Raw genomic sequence first — 23,784 nt, 5'->3', positions numbered from 1 at the left:
AGCTTGGTCACGGGAGTAAAGGGACTGTCTCCTTCGGAACCTTATCCTCTCTAGTCATGGCTGCATCTGTAAGCCTGGCGTAGCCAATGAACGGCGGTTGGAGGCCCCCCCCCCTCCGGATAGAACTCGAAGTCCTCAATCCTTCGAGTGCCGCATTCCAGGATGGAGATAAGACCGTCCTGGAAAGGGGCGTATGAAGCCACTCTCCAGGGGTTGTTCATTGAGAACGGAGGCAGAGAATCGTGAGGAGGGAGCTGTAGCAATCCAGCACCGAATGCCGGAGGAGTAGCCAGAGGGGCCTGGTTGAGTCCGGCAATTATGTTGTCCTGGGTTGTAATCCTTTCGGACAACCGGAGAACATCTGCTCCATGCTATTCCTCAACGAGCCAAACCAAGTCTCCCATTTGTTGCATCAACCCGGCGTTGGGATCCAAAGCCGGAGCTGATGCGGAGGTGGAGGGATAACTCGGCAGAGGCACCAAAGGAAGAGGAGAGACCGCTGGCTCCGCCGGAGTACGGGGCCTCTCCTTGGAAGACCTGCTCTTCGAGGACTTCGAGCTTGAAGCAGAAGCTCTAGACTTCTCTGCTCCGGGGTTTGTAGCCGGAGACTTACGAGATGATGACGCCGACGAAGTCTTTTTGGACGACGACGACGTCTTCTTAAGGGTTTTCTGTACCCTTTGGCCCTTGACTTTGGGTTTAACGAAGCACTAGGTGAAGCATAATGGAGCTCAGCTCCTGTAAAGCCTTGGAAAGAAGCCGGAGAAGTAGCAGGAGAAGAAGATCCAGTGGCGCCAATGGGAAGCCCTTGGGCGTCCAAACGTACCTACCTCGACCAACAGGTCGTCAACACCTACCATTGGTTCTACGTTTAAGTCCAGTGTCGCGACTTCCAACGAGATATCCTGGCCTGGTTCCTTCATCGGACGCAGCGATCTGTTGCTGGATCGCCGCCATAGTCGGGGCTGCTTCTGCCGGGTCGACGTACCCCGTCGACTTGCCGCCGGGGAACAGCAGGACAGCCATCCTCTTCTCAAGAATGTAGGGCTGTCCCTTGGCGGCGTTTTTGCCGAAGCCGCCGACCCAAGCCCTCAGGGTTGCAAGGGCGGTCTCCCTAACCACAGCAGCCTGGAAGAGAGGGCGTCTATTAGTTTTAAGTTTAAAATTGAAATTCAACCTTAAACTAAAACCGGGCTTAAACCTATAAAATTTGGGGATGTAATTCACAACATATAAGGAACTTAAGCTTAAAAGAAATCACTAAAATTAAACTTAAGATCTAGTACAGTATTTACAGTTCATGTATACAGTTGGAAATACTTACACCGTCTAAGAACTGACCCACGAGATCATAACAGATTGTACAGGTCTCGTGGTACCAGACCTGCAGATTCCCATGCGGAGTCGGGCACGGAGCGTGGGACCTACAGACTTCATGCCCGCAGGGTCCTGGAGCATGGCGTTGCATCCTGGATGCTCGCAGTTGGTGGTCTGTAAGTGGAAGGATACATGAGTACCATAAAAGACATCACTTACAGGCTAAATTAGAACTCCGATGCATGCCGGAGAGTGAAAAATTTTTGGGCATAACCCCTCCCCTACCGCCTGAATAGGCTATAACTCCGGTGTGATCCGGTGTCTAAAACAGAGGTAAGGGAGGGACCCAGCTTAAGCTAGCTTAAATTAAACTTATGATAGCTTAAAATAAACTTATGATAGACTTAAGCATAAAATAGCACTAAATTCCGGAAATGATTCCGAATCGCGGTGGTATCCGTCTCCCGTTGTACCGACGAGACGGGATGGTTAGGTAAATGAGACCAACTGCATGCCTGAGGTTCGCCCGCAAGCGGGGAACCAGCTCCTCCCTCGTGATCGACGGAGCTCCGGTAAGAAAAATAGAGCACCGACAATCCGGAAGGGGCGAGAGGGTGAAACATAACTCGAGCTAACAGCGGGGCAACGGAGCAACAAAGAAGAGGGGAGACCAATCCCCTACCTCGTCACAACAAAGCACCGTGAAGCAGAGAGACACGGTCGAACCCAGTCACGTGTCTGTCCAGCCTCCCCTACTCCCTCCGCGTAGGGAGAGAGGGAGACAGGCCCGGGTGGAGCGAGCAAGGACGGACCTCCCTCCCCCCAGGCTACTATGGGAGGGCGGGAGGAGGGCAGGGAGACTGGACAGGCGTCTGGCTGTATCGCGATCACATGGTGACCACGAAACGGTAACACGATAAAACAACGAAATCTATAGCCTAGGGTAATGCAACCAAACTGATCAGCGAGATGCCATCGTAGATGCAACAAAACTGATAAAAAGGAAGCAACAAAACTAATGAGGACCATGATATAATAAACCTAGGCTACGATAACGTACCAGACGCCCTAGGCTAACCAAAATCAAATAAAATCACATAAAATACTTAAATCAAAATCAAAGTAGGGAAGTAAAGTAGTAGGAGAAAAAATCCAGGAGTGTACGACTAACCCGAGAGAAAGTCTACCACTCAAAGCTAGCCGGGGCCGATACTAAGAGCTGTGGCTAGGGTCTGGATAGAAGAGATAATGCCTAAGCAAGGTTAAAGAAGACATGCATGCATGACATAAACCAATGGCAGGCTGGATCCCCTAATATAATATAGATAAGACAGGAATAGGGACGTAAAATCAAAGGGAAGGTCTAGGTATGGGAGACCAAGAACGAACCCGCCACGGGAGGCAGACAATGCCGCCATGCTTCTGGCCGAGAATCAGCATTTATACCTAAAAAAGGGATTTTGACGTAAGGAAAAAATCTATTTCTGGGCGATTGGTTCGTGTCGCCCAGCGAAATATTCCCTTTAATCCATTATTTCTAAGGTAAATGCACTAACACTACCAGAGAATAAATAAAATAAAGAAAAGGTCAGTATAACTGACTCGCTCACCCTCCAAGAGGGCGTCGGTATGAACACTAGGGGCGAGTGAGACCACTACCACGAACCTCTTACCAATAGAAATCTACGACCAAAACCCCACAAGAGGGAGCCGACTACTACTACTCCATCCCACGCTACCGACTGCTGCGCCTCTGGGTGGCCATCCCGAAGTTAGCAGACAATCTGAGCGCAGGGATGGGTAGGGTGGGATTTCGCTGGGCGACACGAACCAATCGCCCAGAAATAGATTTTTGCCTTACGTCAAAATCCTTTTCTGGGCTCAGTTCGTGTCGCTGCGCGAAATCGTACCAGAGAATTAGCACAAGATTGTAAAAGAAAATAAATAAATAAGGTCTCAATAAAACTAAAATAAAATAAAGTATTATAATTGCCAAAAATTATACATATACACAATTAGATACAAGTTAGAAAATTATTCCTTAAAATTACCTTAAAGTTAACATATATGTACAGGGCTTACATGGAATATATGTTGAACTTAACATCTGTGTATAGTTATTATATACAAAAAAGTAAATAAAGCAATTATAATAATAAAATGATTCTGAACAAACTTAGACTATAATCTAGTAAATAAAATTTATATGTCTTAATATACAAAAACCCGTAACATTGTAAATGTAGATGTGTCACCCTAGCATAAAAATAAGGGGACCACATCATAGAGATCATTATATACAAACAATTGTGGGTGACCCTAGCAAAAAAATAAGGGAACACCCACTGTACCATCACAAGAGCAGCTAAGACTCAGGTAGACGTAGATGAACATGGTAGGTATAGACAAACTGTGAATGAGGTAGGTAGAAAGGAGATCTGGATCTTCACTTAAGATTTAAGCAGAGTCGGGGAAACTATGTTACCCGCCGCAACTGCTGTAAATTTCAGAGCTTCCAAGGACTTTAGTAATGACGCTTAAATACTGTCGGCGATTTCCATCCAGTATACTTTTTCAAATCATCAAAATTCATGTGTTGGAAATAGTTAATTGAGGTGGCAACTGCCCTGACATCATGAGCTTTAGGGAAGGAATCAGGGTTGGCTTGCTTAATAAAGTACAGGATCTGTTGCTGATACCTTTAATAGATAAAGTACCACCTTTCTCTCTCCTAATGAGAGGACCCGAAGAGGATGAGGATGTTCTGGACAGAAATTCTATATGATTCGGATCTCTGGATAACGCCGACAGTTCTGAAATTCTAGCTCCTGAAGCCAAGCTTAATAAAAAAAAATAGAGTTTTTCTTAAGAGCATTATAAATGAACATGTCGTATTGTTTGTTTCTGAAGCCAGCTTTAGAACATCATTCAAGAACCACGACACTGACGTAGGCCTTACTGAAGGTCTAAGTCTAGCACAAGCCTTGGGAATAGATGAGAAGTAAGAATCTGTCAAGTCTATATTGGAACGAGTTGAAAAATCTTCTTCAAGGCTGACTTGTTTGTCGTAATAGTGCTAGCTGCTAAGCCTTTTTCAAATAAAGATCTGAAAAAGGATATAGCTGAATTGATTGTCATGATTCTAATATCTGATTCTCTCAGGAAGATTGCCAACTTTTTGACTGCAGCATCATACTGTCTCAAAGTTGAATCTCTTTTGTTAGATTCCAAGAAAAGAATATTCCGTGGATCGATATCTGCATCTTTTTTAGCCGCAAACTTCATGAAGTCCATAAAGTTAGGGTTTTTTGAGAATCCCTGAGGAAGCGAACACAGTCTTCGTTTGTACTGACTGGGAGAGCCTGGGATTGGGAATCCGAAGAGGACGAAGACCCAGTTCCAGAATCAGAGGGTACCAATTGCTCTTCGGCCAGTCTGGGGCTACTAGAGCTACTTGACCCTTGAACGTCCTAAGTTTGTTCAGTACCTTCAGGAGAAGATTCACTGGAGGAAAGACATAAATCTTCTCCCAGTTGTTCCAATCTATGGACAGGGCGTCCGTGGCATAGGCCAGAGGGTCCAGGTTGGGGCACATAACATGGAAGTTTGTGGTTCGCTTGAGATGCGAATAGATCTACTTGCAGACCTGGCACCTCCGGAGAATCCATTGGAACGAAACTGTTGTCCAGTGACCATTCCGACTCCAGAGGAACTGAGCGGGATAGAGCATCTGCTATGACGTTTCTCACTCCAGCTATGTGGTGGAGGAGAGGTGCCAACTGAACTTGTCCGCTAGGGAGAAGATGGCTACCATGACATGATCAGATGTCAAGACTTGGAGCCTCCCCTGTTTACGCAATGGACTACCACTGCGCTGTCCAGAACTAGCTTTATGTGGGAGTTCTTTGGCGGACGTAACCTCTTCAGAGTCAAGAATACTGCCATCGCTTCTAATACGTTTATGTGAAGCTGGCGGAACTGGGATGACCAGGTTCCTTGAACCTTCTTGAATTGAGAATATCCTCCCCAGCCGCTTAACGAAGCATCTGTGTGGATGGTAATCCCCGGAGGAGGAAAACTGAAGGGGTGGGTACTGAATATTGACAGGTTTTCTTGACTTTTGCCCAAACGGGGCGCAGACGATTCTGTAGAATCTGTGGGGACTGATGACAACCTGTCCCTGGATCTGACATTTGCTCGTGAGCGCCAGATTTCTGGTTAGGTCTTTCAGTTTGGCTTTCATCAAGAGTTTGTTTGTCACTGAGGCAAATTGGAGAGAGCCCAGGATTCTTTCCTGGCTTCTCCTTGAAGCATATTTTTGCTTTAGAAATTGCTTTACTGACTTCGCTATTTCTTTCCTCTTGGCTGATGGAATCGACAGAGTATGGGAGGATAGATTCCATTGAATGCCCAGCCACTGAAAGTTGGACTCCGGGGTGAGTCTTGATTTGTTCTGTTTATCTTGAACCCCAGATACTCTAGGAACTGAATTACTTTCAGAGTGGCTTTGTGACATTCCTCGACTGTTGGAGCCCAAATCAACCAATCGTCGAGATACGTACTACCATTATCCCCTGAGACCTCAGTTGTTGGACGACTACTTCCGCAACTTCGTGAACACCCTGGGTGCCACGTTCAGACCGAAGGGAACTACCTTGAAGGAGAACGCTTGATCTCCTATCTTGAAGCCCAGATAAGGGCGAAAGTGTCTTGCAATAGGGATATGATAGTATGCGTCTGTAAGATCGATAGAGGTGGTGACGGCCCCACGGGGAAGTAAGGTCCGCACCTGCGAGATAGTCAGCATTTTGAACTTGTCGCAGCGAATGGCCAAGTTTAAGCGGGACAAGTCTAAGATTACCCTTCTTTTTTGTGAGCCTTTCTTTGGAATGCTGAATAAGCGACCTTGAAACTTTAATCTGTTGACTCTCACTATTGCTCCTTTCTGAAGGAGGTCCTCCGCATACTTCGTCATTTCTTTTGATGGAGGTGAGGAATGGTCTGGATGGAGGAGGATTCGCAACCCAACTCCAACCCAGGCTTTCGACACAATACTCTGTGCCCACTTGCTGAATCCCCACCGATGCCGGAAGAGAACAGCCTCCCTCCTACCTTCGAGCTCTCACTGCTGCTGGGTTGAGTGACCTCCGCGGCCTCCACGGAAGTGTTTTCCCCTGTTGAGAGACCTTCCTGATCCTCTCTGACGAAAGGATCCCCTAGCTCTCCCTCCCCTGCCAAAGCGGTCGTATTGCTGAAAGGCCTGGCCTTCGAACACTTGGTTGAAGGCTGGGGAGACAGCGTAGGAGGTGGAAGGCTGAGGGGAAATCACATAGATGGGCTGTGATTGAGCCTTAGAAGTAGAGGGTTGGGCTGATTGTACCAAAGGAACAGCCGAAACAGCCTGGGTGAAGCGTTGCTGCTTCTTCTGGTAAGGCTGATAACGCTTCAGTTTCTTCTGAGACTTACCTCTTGCAGCTTGGTCTTGGCGTCTCTTTGCTGTGAGACCCCAACGATCCTTAAGGCTCTGGTTAAGCCTTGTTGCTTCCGCCTGGACCTCCTTTACCATCGATTCAGGAAAGAGGTCTGCCCCCCAGATGTTGGATGAAAGCAACTTATTCGGCTCATGACGAATAGTTGCTTCTTGGAGGACATGTTTCCGGCAGTTAGTTCTGGCTGTAGCGAACTCAAACATGTCAGACTGGACTGTCTGCGTCAGGGACTTGGTGAGGAGCTTGAAGAGCGGCTCAGAACCATAAGAAATAGTCGCTACTTCAGTCATTGCCATGGTATTAATGGACCTGGCGAGCCTAGTCTTGGCCTCAAATTCAGCTTGAATGAGGCTGTCAGGAAGCCTAGGCAGCTTCTCACCAAACTGATCCATAGCACAGTCTGGTTTGAGTTTGCCAGCCGAAAAGGTGTTGGGCAAATCTTCCCACAATTCTCCAAGTGAAGGGAGCAAAGGAGATGTGGGGTCTGCTTCCCTTAACTGAGGTAACGATTCCCCCTTCTGGGCAGCTGGAATAGTGACCGTTGCTATCTTGTGAGAAAGGGAAGAGGAGTTCCCTCCTCCATCGTAAAAAATCGGTGAAGGGACTCTTGAAGGCTTGAATCCTCGTGTTCGAACAATCCCATATCCTCTAAACACCTGAGCCATTCTCTTTGAGCCTGGTCACGTGAGTAGAGGACTGTCTCCTTAGGGACTTTATCATCTCTAGTCATGGCTGCGTCAGTAAGTCTGGCGTAGCCAATGAACGGCGGTTGGAGACCCTCGGGTCCGGGTTAGAACTCGAAGTCCTCAATCCTTCGAGTACCACACTCCGGAATGGAAATAAGACCGTCCTGGAAAGGGGCGTATGACACCACCCTCCAGGGTTGTTCATAGAGAACGGAGGCAGAGAGTCATGATGTGGAAGCTGAACTAGTCCGGTGCCGAAAGCTGGGGGAGAGCTAGAGGGGCCTGATTAAGTCCGGCGATGATATTGTCCTGAGACGTAATCCTGTCGGAACAACCGGGAGAACACTCTTGCTCCATGCTGCTCCTCAGAGAGCCGACCAAGTCTCCCATGTGTTGCAACAGTCCAGCATTGGGATCCAAAGCCGGAGCTGCTGCGGAGGTGGATGGGTAACTTGGAACAGGTACCAAGGGGAGAGGAGAGACTGCCGGCTCAGCCGGAGTACGGGGCCTCTCCTTGGAAGACCTGCTCTTTGAGGACTTGGAGCTTGAAAGCAGAAGCTCTAGACCTCTCTGCTCCGGGGTTTGCAGCCGGAGACTAGAGACGTTGACGCCGACGAAGTCTTTTTGGACGACGACGACGTCTTTTTGAGGGTTTTCAAAACCTTCTGGCCCTTGACCTTAAGGTCTCACCGAAGCGTCGGGTGAAGTATAAGGAGCTCAGCTCCTGTAAAGCCTTGGAAGGAAGCTGGAGAAATTAGCAGGAGAAGAAGACCCAGTGGCGCCCAAGGGAAGCCCTTGGGCGTCCAACGTACCTACCTCGACCAACAGGTCGTCAACACCTACCATGGGTTCTACATTTAAGTCAAGTGTCGCGACATCCGACGAGATATCTTGGCTTGGTTCCTTTATCGAAGCGGCGATCTGCTGTTGAATCGCCGCCATAGTCGGGGCTGCCTCTGCCTGGGTTGACGTAACCCGTTTGACTTGCCGCCGGGGAAGATTAGGACAGCCAACCTCTTCTCTAGGATGTAGGGCTGTCCCTTGGTGGCGTTCTTCCCGAATCCGCCGACCCAAGCCCTCAGGGTTGCTAGAGCGGTATCTCTAACGGCAGGAGCCTGGAAGAGAGGGCGTCCATTAGTTTTAAGTTAAACTTAAGATTAAAACTTAACTAATATTAGGCTTAGTCTAAAAGTCATAGGGGATGTAACATCCAATATAAAAAGAGCTTAAGCTTAAAATAAAAGATTAAAATTAAACTTAAAAGACCTAAAACATTTATGGAATTTCTGTACGGAGTTGGAAATACTTACCCCGTCTAAGAACTGACTCACGAGATCGTAACATATGGTGCAGGTTTCGTGGAACCAGACCTGCAGATTCCCATGCGGAGTCCGCGCACGGAGCGTGGGACCTGCAGACTTCGTGTCCCAAACAGGGGTCCTGGAGCATGACGTTGCATCCTGGATGCTCACAGTTGTGGTCTGTAAGTGAAAAGATACATGAGTACCCTAAAAGACATCACTTACAGGCTAATAGAACTCCGATGCATGCCGGAGAGCGAAAAAATTTTGGGCATAACCCCTCCCTTACCGCCTGAATAGGCTATAACCCCGGAATGATCCGGTGTGACAACGTAGGTAAGGGAGGGACCCGGCTTAAGCTAGCTTAAATTAAACTTATGATAGCTTAAAATAAACATAAAATACACTTAAGCATAATTAGCACTAAGTACCGGAATAATTCCGGTTCGCGGTGGTGTTCGTCTCCCGATATCGGCGAGACGGGATGGTTAGAAAAGACCAACTGTACGCCTGAGGTCCGCTCGCAAGCGGGGAACTAGCATCCTTCCTCGTGATTGACGGAGCTCCGGTAAGATAAAAAAGCACCAACAATCCGGGAAGGAGCGAGAGGGCGAAACAGACTCGAGCAACAACGGGGCAACGGCAAGAGTAACAAAAGGAGGGGGAAGGCCAATCCCCCTACCCAGCCACCACACAGCACCGTGAAGCAAGAGAACGGTCAAGTCCAGTCCTGGGTCTGTCCAGCCTCCCCTACTCCCTCCGCGTAGGGAGAGAGGGAGACAGGCACAGGTGGAGCGAGCGAGGACGGACCTCCCTCCCCCCGGCTCTATGGGAGAGCGGGAGGAGGGTAGGGTGATTGGACGGGCGCCTGGCTGCTTCGCGATCACATGGTGACCACGGAGCGGTAACAAGAAAGCACATAAAAAAACATAGCCTAGGTTAAAGCAACCAAACTAATCAGTGAGATGCTATCGTAGAAGCAACAAAACTGATGAGAGGAAGCAATAAACTGGTGGGGACCATGATATACAGGACCTAGGCTACGTAAATATGCCAGACGCCGTAGGCTAACCTAAAATACATAAAATCACTAAAATTAAATTAAAATGAAAGTAAGAAAGCAAAATAGTAGGAGAAAAAATCCAGGAGTGTACGACTAACCCGAGAGAAAGTCTACCACTCAAAGCTAGCCGGGGCTGATACTAAGAGCTGTGGCTAGGGTCTGGATGGAAGAAATGCCTACGCAAGGTAAAGAAGACATGCATGCATGACATAAACCAAGTAGGCTGGACCCCTAACATAATATAGATAACTAGCAATAGAGCGTAAAGTAAAAAGGGAAGGTTCTAGGTATGGAAGACCAAGAACGAACCCGCCACGAGGCAGAACAATGCCGCCATGCTTCCGACTGAGAGCCAGTATTTATACCTAAAAAACGGCAAATACTGACTCAAAGCTGGAAAAAACTAAATAGAAACCTTAACAGATTACTTAACTTAGCTGATGCAATGGCTGAACGCTCCATATCTAGATAAAATCCTCGTAAGGGGCACAAAAAACACAGAGAGCAAAAAAGTATGTTGGTACAACATGCGTTAACGAAAGGGATGGCCACCAGAGGCGCAGCAGTCGGTAGCGTGGGATGGAGTAGTAGTAGTTGCTGCCCACTCTGTGGGTCGGCTCCCCTCTTGTGGGGGTTTTGTCGTAGGAGATTTCTATTGGTAAGAGGTTCGTGGTAGTGGTCTCACTCGCCCTAGTGTTCATACCGACGCCCTCTTGGAGGGTGTGATGCGAGGGTGGTCAGTTATACTGACCTTTTCTTTATTTATTTATTTTATTCTCTGGTATGTGTTAGTGTATTTACCTTAGAAATAATGGATTAAAGGGATATTTCGCGCAGCGACACGAACTGAGCCCAGAAAACGGCAAATACTGACTCAAGGTAGGAAAAAACTAAGTAGGAACCTTTCGGAATACTTAACTTAGCTGATGCGATGGCTGAACGCTCCATGGTAAGCAAAATCCTTGAAAAAGGGGCACGAAAGCACAGAGAGATAAAAATTACGTCCGGTGGGTTCGCGCTAACCTAAAGGATGGCCACCAGAGGCGCGGCAGTCCCTAGCGTGGGTTGGAGTAGTAGTAGTTGCTGCCCCGTTCTGTGGGTCGGCTCCCCTCTTGTGGGGGTTTTGTTGTGGGAGATTTCTATTGGCAAGAGGTTCGTGGTAGTGGTCTCACTCGCCCTACTGTTCATACCGACGCCCTCTTGGAGGGTGAGCGAGTCAGTTATACTGACCTTTTTCTTTATTTTGTTTATTCTCTGGTATTTGTTAGATCATTTACCTTAGAAATAATGGATTAAAGGATATTTCGCGCAGCGACACGAACTGAGCCCAGAAATGATATTGTTATGATACAATAAAGTTTTGTACATATTTACCCAGCAGATATATACGATTAATGGCCCGCCCAGCCTCCCCTCAGGAGACAGGTGGAAGAGAAAATCTGATTAGAAAACGGGAATGGTTCCTAGTCCCGCCACCCAGCGGCGGGAAAGGGCAGATCACCTGACCTACCTGTTGCGTGTGCCGCGAGTTTTGAATTCTGTCGGGACGTCGGAGACTATAGCTAAGTATATATCTGCCGGGTAAGTATGTACAAAATTTTATTGTATCATAACAATATCATTTTTTCTAACTATACAAACCTGAGGTCCTTTACACATAGTCCTACCTCATGCCACCCCTCACTCTTTTTTCCTGGGCCTAAAGCAAAGTGGATCTTCACCTCCCAGTCGCACGGTGCGCGGACTGTTGGACAAGCAGTTAACTACCGAACTCCCTTGTTCGAAGCTTACGACCGGTTCCAGCTGCCGCAAGTTACATTACTATTGTAAAGGAGCTCAGGTTTGTATAGTTAGGAAAAATACAATTTTTGACAAATTGTTATGCCATGAGCAAATATACATACTACAGTGGTCCCCCGTATTCGCGGGCGATGCGTACCAGACCCCCCATAAATAGTTAGAACCCACGAATAGTTGGAACCCCTATAAAAATGCTTAAAACCTGTTAGTTAAAACTCAAGAAAAACCCACTAAAAAAGAAAAACCCACTAAAAATTTTTATACCTGTTTTTTTTTTTAATAGTTTTATCACAAAAAGTGCATTTTATGATGAAATTCTTAAAACCCCAGGATTTTGTGGATATTTCTCATAGAAAATACTGCGAATAAGGCAGGGAAATGTTCCAGAGAGAAATCCGTGAATGCTTGAGTCTGTGAAACTGGAGAACGTGAATACGGGGTTCCTCTGTACATACATAGTCCGACCGTCAGCTTTCTATATAAGATAATAGTATGATTTGTACTCAGAATAGTCATATACAAAGTTTTCAATGAGATTATGGTTAAACATAATACGTTTACAGTATCTTAGTTTTGTTATGTTGCCTTACTCCTAACCCCTCAGAATAATATTACCGTGTAAAACTGCAGAAAATTTATGACATCTACATACACCATCACTCACTCCTTACACATTTGCACACATTCAGGACAGTCAACATCACCACCTAACTCAATATCTTAAGTATTAAGTTGCCATTTCTCCAGTTATAGCTACATTTGCAACACTGAAATATGGATGTTGTTAAATTTTTGTACTTTCAGAAGAATTTTGGAGGCTAACAGGATATAAGGCTAGGAACTCTCCTCCATATGATGCAATTCATCCAGATTGGAAGGTATGGTAATTCATTCAACCAAGCATCAGTGATAAGTGTTAAAAATGAAATTTGTTTGGCATAGGTGTGTAGCTCTTGATATAATGAACAGTAAACATGTTGGTTTGTTGGAATACAGTTTATTTTAAGACAAATCCATCAGTTTACACATACCTAATCCTGTGGTCCAGCAGCTCGAGACACACACACTGCCAAAGTAAGTGGAGGATACTTCCCCATTTGTCAGAGACATGACAGTGAACTGCAGCACACCCTGTGATTAAGTCCTTTCGCTGCATGTCTAGCTAATGAATACAGCTGCTCACAACACTCCCAAAATTTGCAAAATTATTCACAACAATTCAGTTATTAATTATTCATTATTCTGTCATAGTAGTATTCTCTGCAACATATGCTATTGGATATTGTTGTCCCCTTTTGCATTAGTTTTATTGTGGAACACCTCAGGCTAATGGATAAGTGTTATCCTCTTTTGCATTGGTTACCTTGTTGAACACCATATGGCAGTATGAGGTATCTACTCTGAATATTACATGGCCAATGAACATAGTAACTCAAGAAATGCAAATTACAAACCTCTTTAGATTTACTTTTGTACATCAGGGTTTCAGCCTCAGCACACACAGTCTTGTACATCTCAGAAGTATGAGTTCTGATGCTTATAATCACTTGCAAGGAGCTTTCATGTGGATTGTCCACATTTTTCTAAGCCACCCTGGGCCTTTTAGGAGCTTGAACCTTTTGTCCTAAACTGAGATCTATGAGTAATGAGTTTGTAGTGAAACATATTTTGTGAACACAAAATTTTTTCTTTCAAACGAATTACAGTCATACCTTGTGCATTTGCGTTTCTGGATTCATGGGTTCGCGAAATTTTCATTGGAGCCTAGCTACTTTTCATCCATGATTTTTCACAGATATGTAATTATTTTTGTTCTCTCCCTCTTTCTCCTCTTTCCTTGTAGTTAGTGCATGCATATATTTTGACAAATTTTTCTGTACATTGTATGTATAATTTTAAATTGATTATATAACTTCTATGATATCTGAAGTTTACCTAGTTTACCTTCCTGGTAGTAACAAAGAAAATGTCAGTCATTAAGTTTACTGACCCATTCGTTACTTGGTTTTACTTTAGTGCAAGTACAAAAGAAAATGGTAGCCAATGAATTTGTATATGGGTAATTAGTGTACATACCATACTGTTAATGCGCTAGTGTGGCAAATATCTATTAGGGGATACTTTAATACCCTTTACATCAACCATTTATTTCTTTTTTAAGGGTAATGTATTAAGCTAATTTATTTGAGATGAATCTTACCTACTGTTAAAGTTAGCTCATATCTCCACACCGATAGGCGAGTCGGCATTCAAAACAAAAGAAAAAACGATCGCTTGGCTGACCCGGAAGACTGTCTAGTTTCACTTGTTCTCCACCAGGTGTGTTCGAATGTTTTAGCTCTAGTCAGAATTCTCCTTGCTGCCATTAGGTATAGGCGTATGTTGGTATTTGGTGAATCTTGGCTGTTTTTCTTCAATCACGGTACTGTAAATTTAATCATCTTAGGATGTCTTCCACCAGAAGCAAGTCAACCAATATTAGGTTATGTAGGAATGATTATTGTGTAACAAGAATGCCTAAATTTGAGATGGATCAACATAATGTTTGTACCAGCTGCATGGGTACGGAGTGTGATCTAGAGATTAGGTGTGAGAAATGCAAGGATTGGTCTAAGGATTTTATGCTCAAAAGTATTAGAAATAGGAAAAGAAGGGAAGCAGATAAACTGCGGAAGCAGTTGATTAGGTCAGGGCATAAAACTACCTTTTCTCCCATTCCTGTTGAGCCTTCGTCTGCTATTACCCCTACTCAAACTACGGTTTTTCCTATACTAGGCCTAATTCTGACAATGATAGTTCTAGCGTTTCCTCTGTAGCTCCGACTTCCGCTCCCCTTTCAGTTCAGGAAAAGCGTATCGAGAAACTTGAACAGGATGAGGGTCTTATTTTAGATTCCGTTAAAAGTTTAACTGAATTTATGATAATAAACCGTCCCGAGTCCCTCCATAGTGAACGTTCTTTTTTGCGTTCCCCTTGTAGAGTTAAGGTGTCGGTGCCCTCGCCTGTATGTAGCCCGAGCCTAGGACTGGCTCTGCGACAGTTGGAAAAGTCCGCTGCCAGGGAACCGGGTGTTCTCGGGGCGATGGGGTTCCGTGCCCTCCGACTCCTACCTCTCCCCTTTCACGCTCTCACGCGCAGTCACGCTTAACGCGCTCGCAGAAAGATTGTTTTGGTAGGCTTAAGTCTTCGCACAGTATTTCGACAATGCCTTCAGCTAGAGCTACCAGTGAGGTTTCTAGAACCTACAAGAGTAAGAATTTAGATATAGAGTTTATTAATAATGATATCCCCTTAGCGGTTTATTCTAATTCTTTTACATTGACTCAATCAATTGTTGATCCTATTTCATCTGCTTCTACATCTCATTTTAAATCTTTCTCTGCTATTCCTAGGTCTTCTACTGTTGGAGAATCTCAGGTGGACTCTGCTGTCTTTCTTTCTCTTCTTTCTATGGTTACAGATTCTGCTGATGTTTCCAAACTAGATGCTATTCTAACTGTTTTACTATCTAAAGATGTGTCGTCTGGGATCGTTCCCAAGCCGCTTGAGATGCATTTGGACGAAGTGGTATAGTTCAGTGTCGACGAATCTTCTCCGACTCTCTTACAAGTTCCATTTTCTTTGCTGACGGGTATCCCTTCTGCTTCGACTTGGCTGACTGGTATCGACGCTAGTATACAACTGCAGACTACTACTCCTGGAGGCTCTTCGCCTATCGAACCAAATTTTTGTCACGAGGAGTCGGCTGCTGTCGTCTCGAATTCGCAACTGGCGGAAGAAGATCTTGAGTCAGAAGATTCTCCTTCGGTCTTTCGGCGCTTACTGGAGCGTTGTGCTTCTCTTTATCTTCATTTGGTGGAGGAAAGAGATTCTGTAGAGAATAGGTCGTTATTGTCTTCCAGCATTTCAATTCCCATTAAGTCTTTGAAGAAACCTAAGTTGTTCCGACACGGCATACAAACCTTCGGTCCTTTTACAATAGGAAGGTTACTAGCGGCAGCTGGATAGGTCATAAGCTTTCGAACAAGGGGTTTGGTAGTTAACTGCTTGTCTGACAGGCGCGCGCGACTGGGAGGTAAACAATCACTTTTGCTTTCGGCCTCACAGCGAGTGGACGTGTGTTCTGCACTCTCTGCCCGCTTCTTCGTCGTTTGCTTTCCTTATTTGTATGGTTGTGTTTCTCTTTGTGTTTGCAAGCATTATTGTAAGTACAATCATTTCCCTTTTGTTTTCATATATTAAAGTGAAATTAATTGATCTGATCGATCATGGATTCTCCGCGCCCTACTATCATCCGGCGACTGTGCCCGGGAACTGAGGGGCGTAAGTGCGGTAAGTTCTGCTCATTCCCTGAGATCGATCCCCATGTGTTATGCGCTCGGTGTCGGGGGCGTGAGTGTACCCGCGCCGAGCCTTGTGATGTATGTGTTTCTTGGTCGGAGGTGCAGTGGGGCTTGTATGAGGGTAGGAAGAAGCGAAGGCCTGCAAAGGAGTCGTCAGAGAGCTCTCCCGCGACTCCTTTGGTTACGGACACTTCGTCTTCTTTCCTGCCCCCGGCTCAGCTCCCACGTTTGGCTCCTTCCCCTGCGGGGGGGGTTTCCAGGTCCTTCTCCTCACCCGACCTTTCGAGTGTGGAGGAGGGCGCTCGGTACCCTGACGTGGAATTGTATTCTGGGACCTCTATCCGTTCGTCTACACCGCGCGGGCGGGTAGAGTCCCCTTCTAACCACCCGACCTTTGCTTCCCCAGGTGCTGCTACTGAGAGGGACGACCTTGGACAGGTGTGGGCATCGTTGGGCTTGCAGGGCGTGCCGAGTGTCCAGGGGCTGCTCTACCATCTGGCTGGCTCTGTTGCGGTCAGGCATGCCACTGTGACCACCACTACCACTACGTTGTCAACCCCAGGCTATGCTGCTCCCCCTCATCTGGTGTATTCCCTGCATGCGGTGTCTATAACACCAACTTCATCGGTGCAGGGGCCGATCGGCGCGCCACGGGGGAGTGTGATGCCACCGCCACCCTGGTTTGCCGTGCTGCCGAAACCAGACTTCGTGTGTCCGAAGAGCTCGCCCCTGGACCTGCCGCCGATGCCAAGGATGTCGGTGACGCTGGTCCGTCCTCCTGGCTTGAGTGTACCACCTGCCGTACCTGCCCAGCCGCTGACGAGTGATGAGATGTTGCCGAACACTGCTGCCGTTACTGTACCTGCCGTTCCTGCCGTGACTGTTCCTGCTGTTCCTGTGATGCCTGCACCTGCTGATGTCGTTCCTGTTCGTGGCGCCGCTGCTCCCGATGTCGGTCTGTCCGGACAGGAGCATCCGGGCCCTGTTGCTTCGGCAACAGCAGCCCCGGCTCCACCCTGGATGGCTGACTTGACATTGGTCCTGAGGAAGCTGACGAAGAAGAAGAGGAAGAGGAGGAAGGTGTCGTCGTCGTCTTCGTCATCTTCTTCGTCGTTGTCGTCTGCCGCCTCTCCCCCTTCGACTTCTAAGGCTTCACAGCCTAAGAAGAAGAAGGTTGCCTCCCCCCCCCCCCCCCCCCCCCCCCCAAGAAGTCTCCTTCGGGAGCTTCTAAGGGCCCGTCTCGCTCCGGCGAGACGGGGGGTTCTTCTGCTGGTCCTCCTGCTCCCTCAGGAGTGGGGCCCGTCTCTTCTTCCGCAAGGAAGAAGACTACGGGACCAGAGGGGTGTCGGCTAACACCGGCACTTCCTCACCTGGTGTCAGAGGCTCTGCCACTGCATCAGGTTCCGTCTCGGCCTCTCGTTCACGAGAGGTACCGAGTGTACGGTCGCCTACCAGCGACCGTGCAGCCAAGAACCAGATGTCTGAGCTCGCTCAGCGTCAGGTTCACGGCACGGAGCGGAAGACTGGTGACAGCAGCTCACGTGACTCTCACCAGACCAGCTCTCGCTCTCGCGGCGACCAGCTGGCTACCCGGGCTGACGTGACGGTCCATGACCGGCCACGGGCTGAGGCTGGGAAGAGGTCCCCCCAGTCGCTGGTGCCAGACGTGCCGTGAGGACAAGCACCGGTCTCACCGTGACAGTGGAGCCTGCAGGTCGCCTGACCGTCGCTCTCACAGAGAGCGATCGGGTACGGCAGCCAGCACCAGCTCTTCTGACACGCGAGATCGGGGCCGCTGTGCTCAGTCCAGCCGTTCTCCACAGCGAGACGGTTCGACCAGGCCTGCAGCTCGATCGCCACCGCGGGTTGGCGATCGCCTGCAGCCCTCCAAGCCCGCTGGTTCTGCCAGCGAGCGAGGGGGGAGCGTCAGGTCTGCCTCTCCCGTACCTTCAACCTCCTCGGGTTACACCAGGAGGAGCGAGGTATTGAGGAGTGATTGTGAGGGGTGCGCTCCTCATGATCCCACCACAACGCCCTATGTGTCAGGCACTGTTCTCGAACCGACCAGGACGTATGCGCAAGTGGCTGGAGGAGACCGAGAGGGGTCTGTCGCTGTTCCCCCCCTCGAGGGGGGAGGGTCTCGGGAGGTGCTCCTGTTTGAGGGACTGGACGGTCCTACTCCTCAGGATGCAGTGACTCCAGAGATCCAGAGGAACTTTGCCGAGATTATTGCGCTGATTCGTCAGCACAACGACCTCGGGGAAGGGTCGCCACTCCCACCTTCCGAGCCCACGTCCCGGCTCGAGTCGTTCTGGGGCCCGAAGAGGGAACCCAGACCGACGGTGGGATTGCCGCGATCATAGCTCGCCGACTCCGTTCTGAACCAGGTTGAGTCTCTTGTCTCCGGACAGGAAGGCTCTCTCAGGTCAGGCAGGTCGAGCAAGCTACTTCTACCTCCTCTACTGCGACAGCGGCGATTCTACGTGCCGTCTGAAGACCCGATGCCGCCCAAACAGGTGAACCTGGAGTTAGCCAGGCTAACACCGGGTGTGTCTCTGCAGCAGCTCCTGTCAGAGAACCTATGGTTCTCGCAGCAAGAGGCACTTGGCCTGGAATCCACTGCCATGGCAGCTTTCCAGGCCGTCTCCTGGCTGTGGTCCCTCACAGTGTCTTAAGGTCGCAGCCAACTCCGGGGGAATCTCCCCCGAAGAAGACTCGGCCTTCAGGAGGCTTTGCCAGTCTGGAGGAAGAGCCATCTCCTTCCTAGCCCACCAGACGGTAAACCTGTGGGCCAACCTGGTACTCCGACGTAGGGACGCTGTCCTTACACGAGTACCCAGGGCTGCTGGGCGTGAAGCGGCATTAGGGCTTCGTAATGGACCTTTACGGAGTTCCTCATCTCTCTTCCCAGGAGAGATGGTGGACGCTGTGGTGGACAGACGGCGCACTGATGACAGTGACCGTCTGGTACACCAGGCAGTTTCGAAGGCTTCTGGGCAGCCTCGAACTGCGGCCAAGCCAAAGAGCTCGGCTAGCGCTTCCTCGGCAGCTAAGACGGTAGCCTCGTCGAAGCCCCGTGGAAAGACTCTGTCTTCTTCGTCTTCTGCCAAGGGGGGACGTAACCAGCCCTCCTCCCAGCCTTCCTTCTTGCGAGGAGGGTCAGGGAAGAAGTCGAAGAAAGGGGGGAAACGCTAGGGACGGCGTTCCCCCTCACCTGCTGCCGGAAGTAGGTGGGTGCCTGGCCAGCCATTGGGCAACTTGGCAGCGCTACGGCGCCGAGACCTGGATAGTAGATGTCCGTCGGGAGGGATATCTATTACCCTTCGAATCTCGGCCACCCCTCACCTCCAACCCGGTCCAACAGCAATCGTACGTTCCAGGCTCTTCGAAGGACGTAGCACTAAGACAGGAGATCCAGACCATGCTGAGCAAACGAGCTGTAGAGATCGTCACGGATCAGTCACCGGGCTTCTACAGTCGTCTTTTCCAAGTCTACGGGGGGCTGGCGCCCGGTGATAGATCTCTCTCCCCTGAACCGGTTCGTTCGCAAGACCCGGTTCACGATGGAGATGGCACACTCCGTGCTCGACTCCATCAGGTAGAACGATTTCATGCTTTCAGTGGACCTGAAGGATGCGTATTTCCAAATACCCATCCATCAGTCCTCCAGAAAATACCTCCGCTTCATCCTCGACGGGACGGTGTACCAATTCAGGGCACTTTGCTTCGGTCTCTCAACCGCCCCACAGGTGTTCACGCGAGTGTCCACTCTGGTGTCTGTTTGGGCCCATTCGCACGGGATACGTCTGATGAGGTATCTCGACGATTGGTTAGTCCTGGCGAGCTCCCACTCGCAGTTGCTGCAGGACAGGGATCGGCTACTCGAGTTCTGTCGCGATCTAGGGATTGTGGTGAACTTCGAGAAGTCCGATCTCGAACCCAAGCAGAGGATGAAGTACCTGGGTATGCTGATCGACACGGTAGCAGGGCGAGTCTTCCCCGCAGACTCGCGGATCAGCAGATTCAGGGAGGCAGCCAACCAGTTCCTGTCATGGCAGGAACAGGCAGCTCAGCAATGGCAAGTCGTGATCGGACACCTGTCGTCACTCGAGAAGTTAGTCCCTCATGGGCGTCTGCACCTGCAGTCTCTTCAGTGGAGACTAAAGGAGAGTTGGTCACAGGCAACGGATTCCCCAAACTTTCCAGTGTCCCTGACACCGGAGGTGAGGCAGGACCTAGCCTGGTGGCTGGACGACAGGAACCTCTTAAAGGGAGTGCCTCTCCACACTCCCGCCCTGGAGATGCAGCTGTTCTCAGACGCATCGACCGAGGGGTGGGGCGCACACCTGGACGAGTTGCTGACTTCAGGAGTGTGGGACGATCGCGACAAGCACCTTCACATCAATGTACTGGAACTCAAGGCAGCGTTTCTCGCGCTACAAGAGTTCCAGGACCGCTTGATGGGACACTCAGTGGTGTTGATGTGCGACAACACCACGGTGGTGGCTTACGTCAACAAACAGGGGGACCTAGTGTCTCTCCCGTTGTACCAGTTGACTCGGCAGGTGCACGAGTGGGCCGAGGCTCACTCAATAGAACTGTCAGCACGCTACATTCAGGGAAGAGGAATGTAGTAGCGGACAAGCTCAGCCGTCGGGATCAGGTGATAGGGACCGAATGGTCTCTACACCAGGACGTGGCGGAAAGGCTCTTCGACCTGTGGGGGCGACCAGTCGTGGATCTGTTCGCCACCCGGCACAACAGGAAACTTCAGGTTTTCTTTTCAGCCGTGCTGGACCCATGGGCAGCTGCAGAGGACGCTCTTCAACATCCGTGGGACAACCTCTTCGCGTTCAGCCTGATTCGCAAGGTGATCAGTCGAGCACTGGTCACCCCGAATCTCAGGATGATCCTGGTGGCTCCCAGCCATTTGGTATCCGGACCTGCTGGCTCTTCTCGCAGGAGAACCGAGAGAGATTCCCCCTTGGCACAACCTTCTCGTCCACCCACACGTAGAGCGGTACCACCTAACAGTCCAGTCCCTACAACTTCACGGCTGGCTGTTATCCACCATCTCTTGCGAACGAGAGGCTTTTCTCGTAGCGCAGCAACAGAGATGGCTGGAAACGTCCGTCAGTCCTCTGCAGCTGTGTACCAGGGGAAGTGGGCCGTCTTCTGTGGTTGGTGTCGTAGACGGGGTATATCTCCTCTCAGAGCCACTTTTCAGCAGGTAGCGGATTTCCTCGTTTTTCTTCGCGAGAGAAGCTCCTCTCAGTCCCCACAGTCGAAGGATATAGAGCCGCCCTGGCACTAGTCCTGAAACTGAGGGGATTGGATATCTCGAACTCGTTCGAGATCTCCTTGCTTTTATGAGGAGCTTCGAAATAGAAATGGGCTTGCCCACCCAGGGAACTCAGGCCCCCTGCGTGGGACGTGACTCTCGTCCTTAGGAGTTTGACTCGAAGACCCTTCGAGCCACTCCGAGAGTCGTCAGACAGGGATCTGACCCTCAAGACCCTCTTGCTGGCCCTGGCATCGGCGAAGAGAGTAGGGGAACTTCATGGTCTTTCCTTCGATGTACGACACTCCAGGGGATGGGGATCTGTGACGCTCGATTTCATCGAAAAAATTCGTTGCGAAGACTCAGAAAACCGTCGATCCCTGTCGCCGGGTTCGAGTTTTCTTTCACGATCCCTTCCCTAATGGACTTCACCGATAATGATGCGGATGAGATGCTGCTTTGTCCTGTGAGGGCGCTACGGCGCTATCTGAAGAGAACTCGGCACCTCAGGCCTGAGTGTCGACGCCTCTTCGTTAGCACTGGGGTAACCAAGAAAGAGGTATCCAAGAACACTTATTTCTTTCTGGCTGTGTGAGGTGATCAGGAGGGCGTATGAGGCTGATGGTAGTGACGACATCCATATGCCCCGTCCGAGAGCCCACGAAGTCAGAAGTATTGGCCCGTCAATGGCGTTCTGTAAGAACTTCTCCATGGCGCAGGTCCTGAAGGCAGGTGTCTGGGCCAACCAGACTACCTTCACCTCCTTCTACCTTCGGGATATTGCCCACATGTCCTTGGATACCTTTTCCTTGGGACCCGTGGTGGCTGCTCAACAAGTTGTGTAGCTAACCCAGACCCTCGCAGGCTGAACAGCATCGAGTCCTGATGTGACTGTGCGAATGGATGTGAGAATGAGTGAGTGACTGGCTTCTCTTCCCATCTTTTCCTTCTCCTCTACCTGTGGGCAGAGGGTCACGGTCGTCACTATGCTGGATGAGGACGAGATGCAGGTGAGCTATATGACAGAGCCCCATCCTATCCCTTTCGTTAGGGATAGGAGCAGAATATCCACCACTTCCTCCTACAAGGGGGGGGAAGTGAATGCCAACAAGAGACAAACCCATGACTTTATATTTGCTCTTGTACAGGAACAAGTTCTTACATTGCTGGTACGAAGAGATACGCTTGCCTCTCTCTTAGTACTTGGTCCAGAGGTTTGGCCATTGATCCTGCGGTGCACACCCCGATCATTCGGACAGAGGCTTGGATCCCTCCCTCGCTCTTACGACCAGGGAGGCATTCCAAGGTTGGGCGAACACCAGTCTGTTCACAAAAGACTCGGATTCCTCCCACCAAGAAGTGAGTCTTCCTATTGTAAAAGGACCGAAGGTTTGTATGCCGTGTTGGAACAAATGACAATTTGTCCAAAATTGCATTTTTCCTAACTATACAAACCTGAGGTCCTTTTACAATAGGAAGATTACTAGCGGCAGCTGGATAGGTCGTAAGCTTTCGAACAAGGGGTTCGGTAGTTAACTGCTTGTCCGACAGGCGCGCGCGTGCGACTGGGAGGTAAACAATCACTTTTGCTTTAGGCCCAAGCAAAAACTGCAAGGTGAGGGGTGGCATGAGGTGGGGCTATGTGTAAAGGACCTCAGGTTTGTATAGTTAGGAAAAATGCAATTTTGGACAAATTGTCATCTTTCGCCTTCAATTAGAGGACGTTTTGACAAAATATCTTGTCTGCTGGCGCACAAAGCTTCTGGTAAGTCTGCCAGCTCTAGTATTCCGGAGTTTTTGAAATCGCGTAGAATTGGTTATTACGACACAGGCTCGTTGCCGATGCTGAAACCGTCCTTGGTCGACGATGCTGATTTCCTTGTGTGTCTCGATCCTATGAAAAGACGCGCTCTTGAGACGGGCAAGGTGCTTTGGTCTAATACAGAGGCAGAGGCTTTGTCCAAGTCTTTGTTTAGAAGTATTGAGGTTTTGTCTTTTGCGGAACTTTTGCTAAGTACTATTGCCGCTTCTCTGCGTCAGCTTAAAGACTCTGGCGCCAGCGGGTATCAAATCTTGGGAAGAGTTTTTAGATTTTTTGTCTTGCCTGGATAAGGCTATTTCAGACGTGGCAGGCGAATGTTCTCATGCTTTCACTAATTCGATCTTGAAGAAAAGAGAACAATTGTGTGCTTATCTTTTGACCAAGGTCTCTCCTTCTCAGAGGATGGCTGCAGTTTTGGGTTCCCCTGTAGACCGCCTTCTGAATCCATCTCTATTTAAGGCAATAAGGGAGGATATTTCCATACAGGAAAATAGGGAATTTATCAGACAATCGTTTAAAGTGGGGAACAAAAGACCTGCTCCTTCTTTGCTGTCTGGCCCTCCGGCAAAAGTTTGTCCTTCCTCATCTCATGAATAGTCTTCAGCTACTAAGCCCTTTCGTAGGTCCTTACCAGGCTCCAATGAAAACAAAACTGCTAAGTTTTTTTAGAAAGAAATGAATC

At 49.0% G+C, this 23,784-nt stretch overlaps 1 protein-coding gene across 6 annotated transcripts in view; it reads left to right on the top strand.

The window, feature by feature from the left end:
• The window catches only part of LOC135219486 (E3 ubiquitin-protein ligase HERC2-like), a 294,113-nt gene that overhangs the window by 180,069 nt on the left and 90,260 nt on the right, over window positions 1-23,784 (top strand). For 5 of the 6 annotated variants that reach the window (XM_064256287.1, XM_064256291.1, XM_064256290.1 and 2 more), the window contains exon 3: window positions 12,461-12,534. In XM_064256287.1, coding sequence (XP_064112357.1) covers window positions 12,461-12,534 — 74 coding nt within the window. The remainder of the gene's footprint in view (window positions 1-12,460; window positions 12,535-23,784) is intronic. The other variant, XM_064256289.1, reaches the window with a different exon arrangement.

This window comes from Macrobrachium nipponense, chromosome 1, assembly GCF_015104395.2.
Source record: "Macrobrachium nipponense isolate FS-2020 chromosome 1, ASM1510439v2, whole genome shotgun sequence".
NCBI classification, from domain to species: domain Eukaryota; kingdom Metazoa; phylum Arthropoda; class Malacostraca; order Decapoda; family Palaemonidae; genus Macrobrachium; species Macrobrachium nipponense.
Note: the sequence above shows the minus strand (reverse complement) of the source record. Positions and strands in the feature narration are given on the sequence as shown.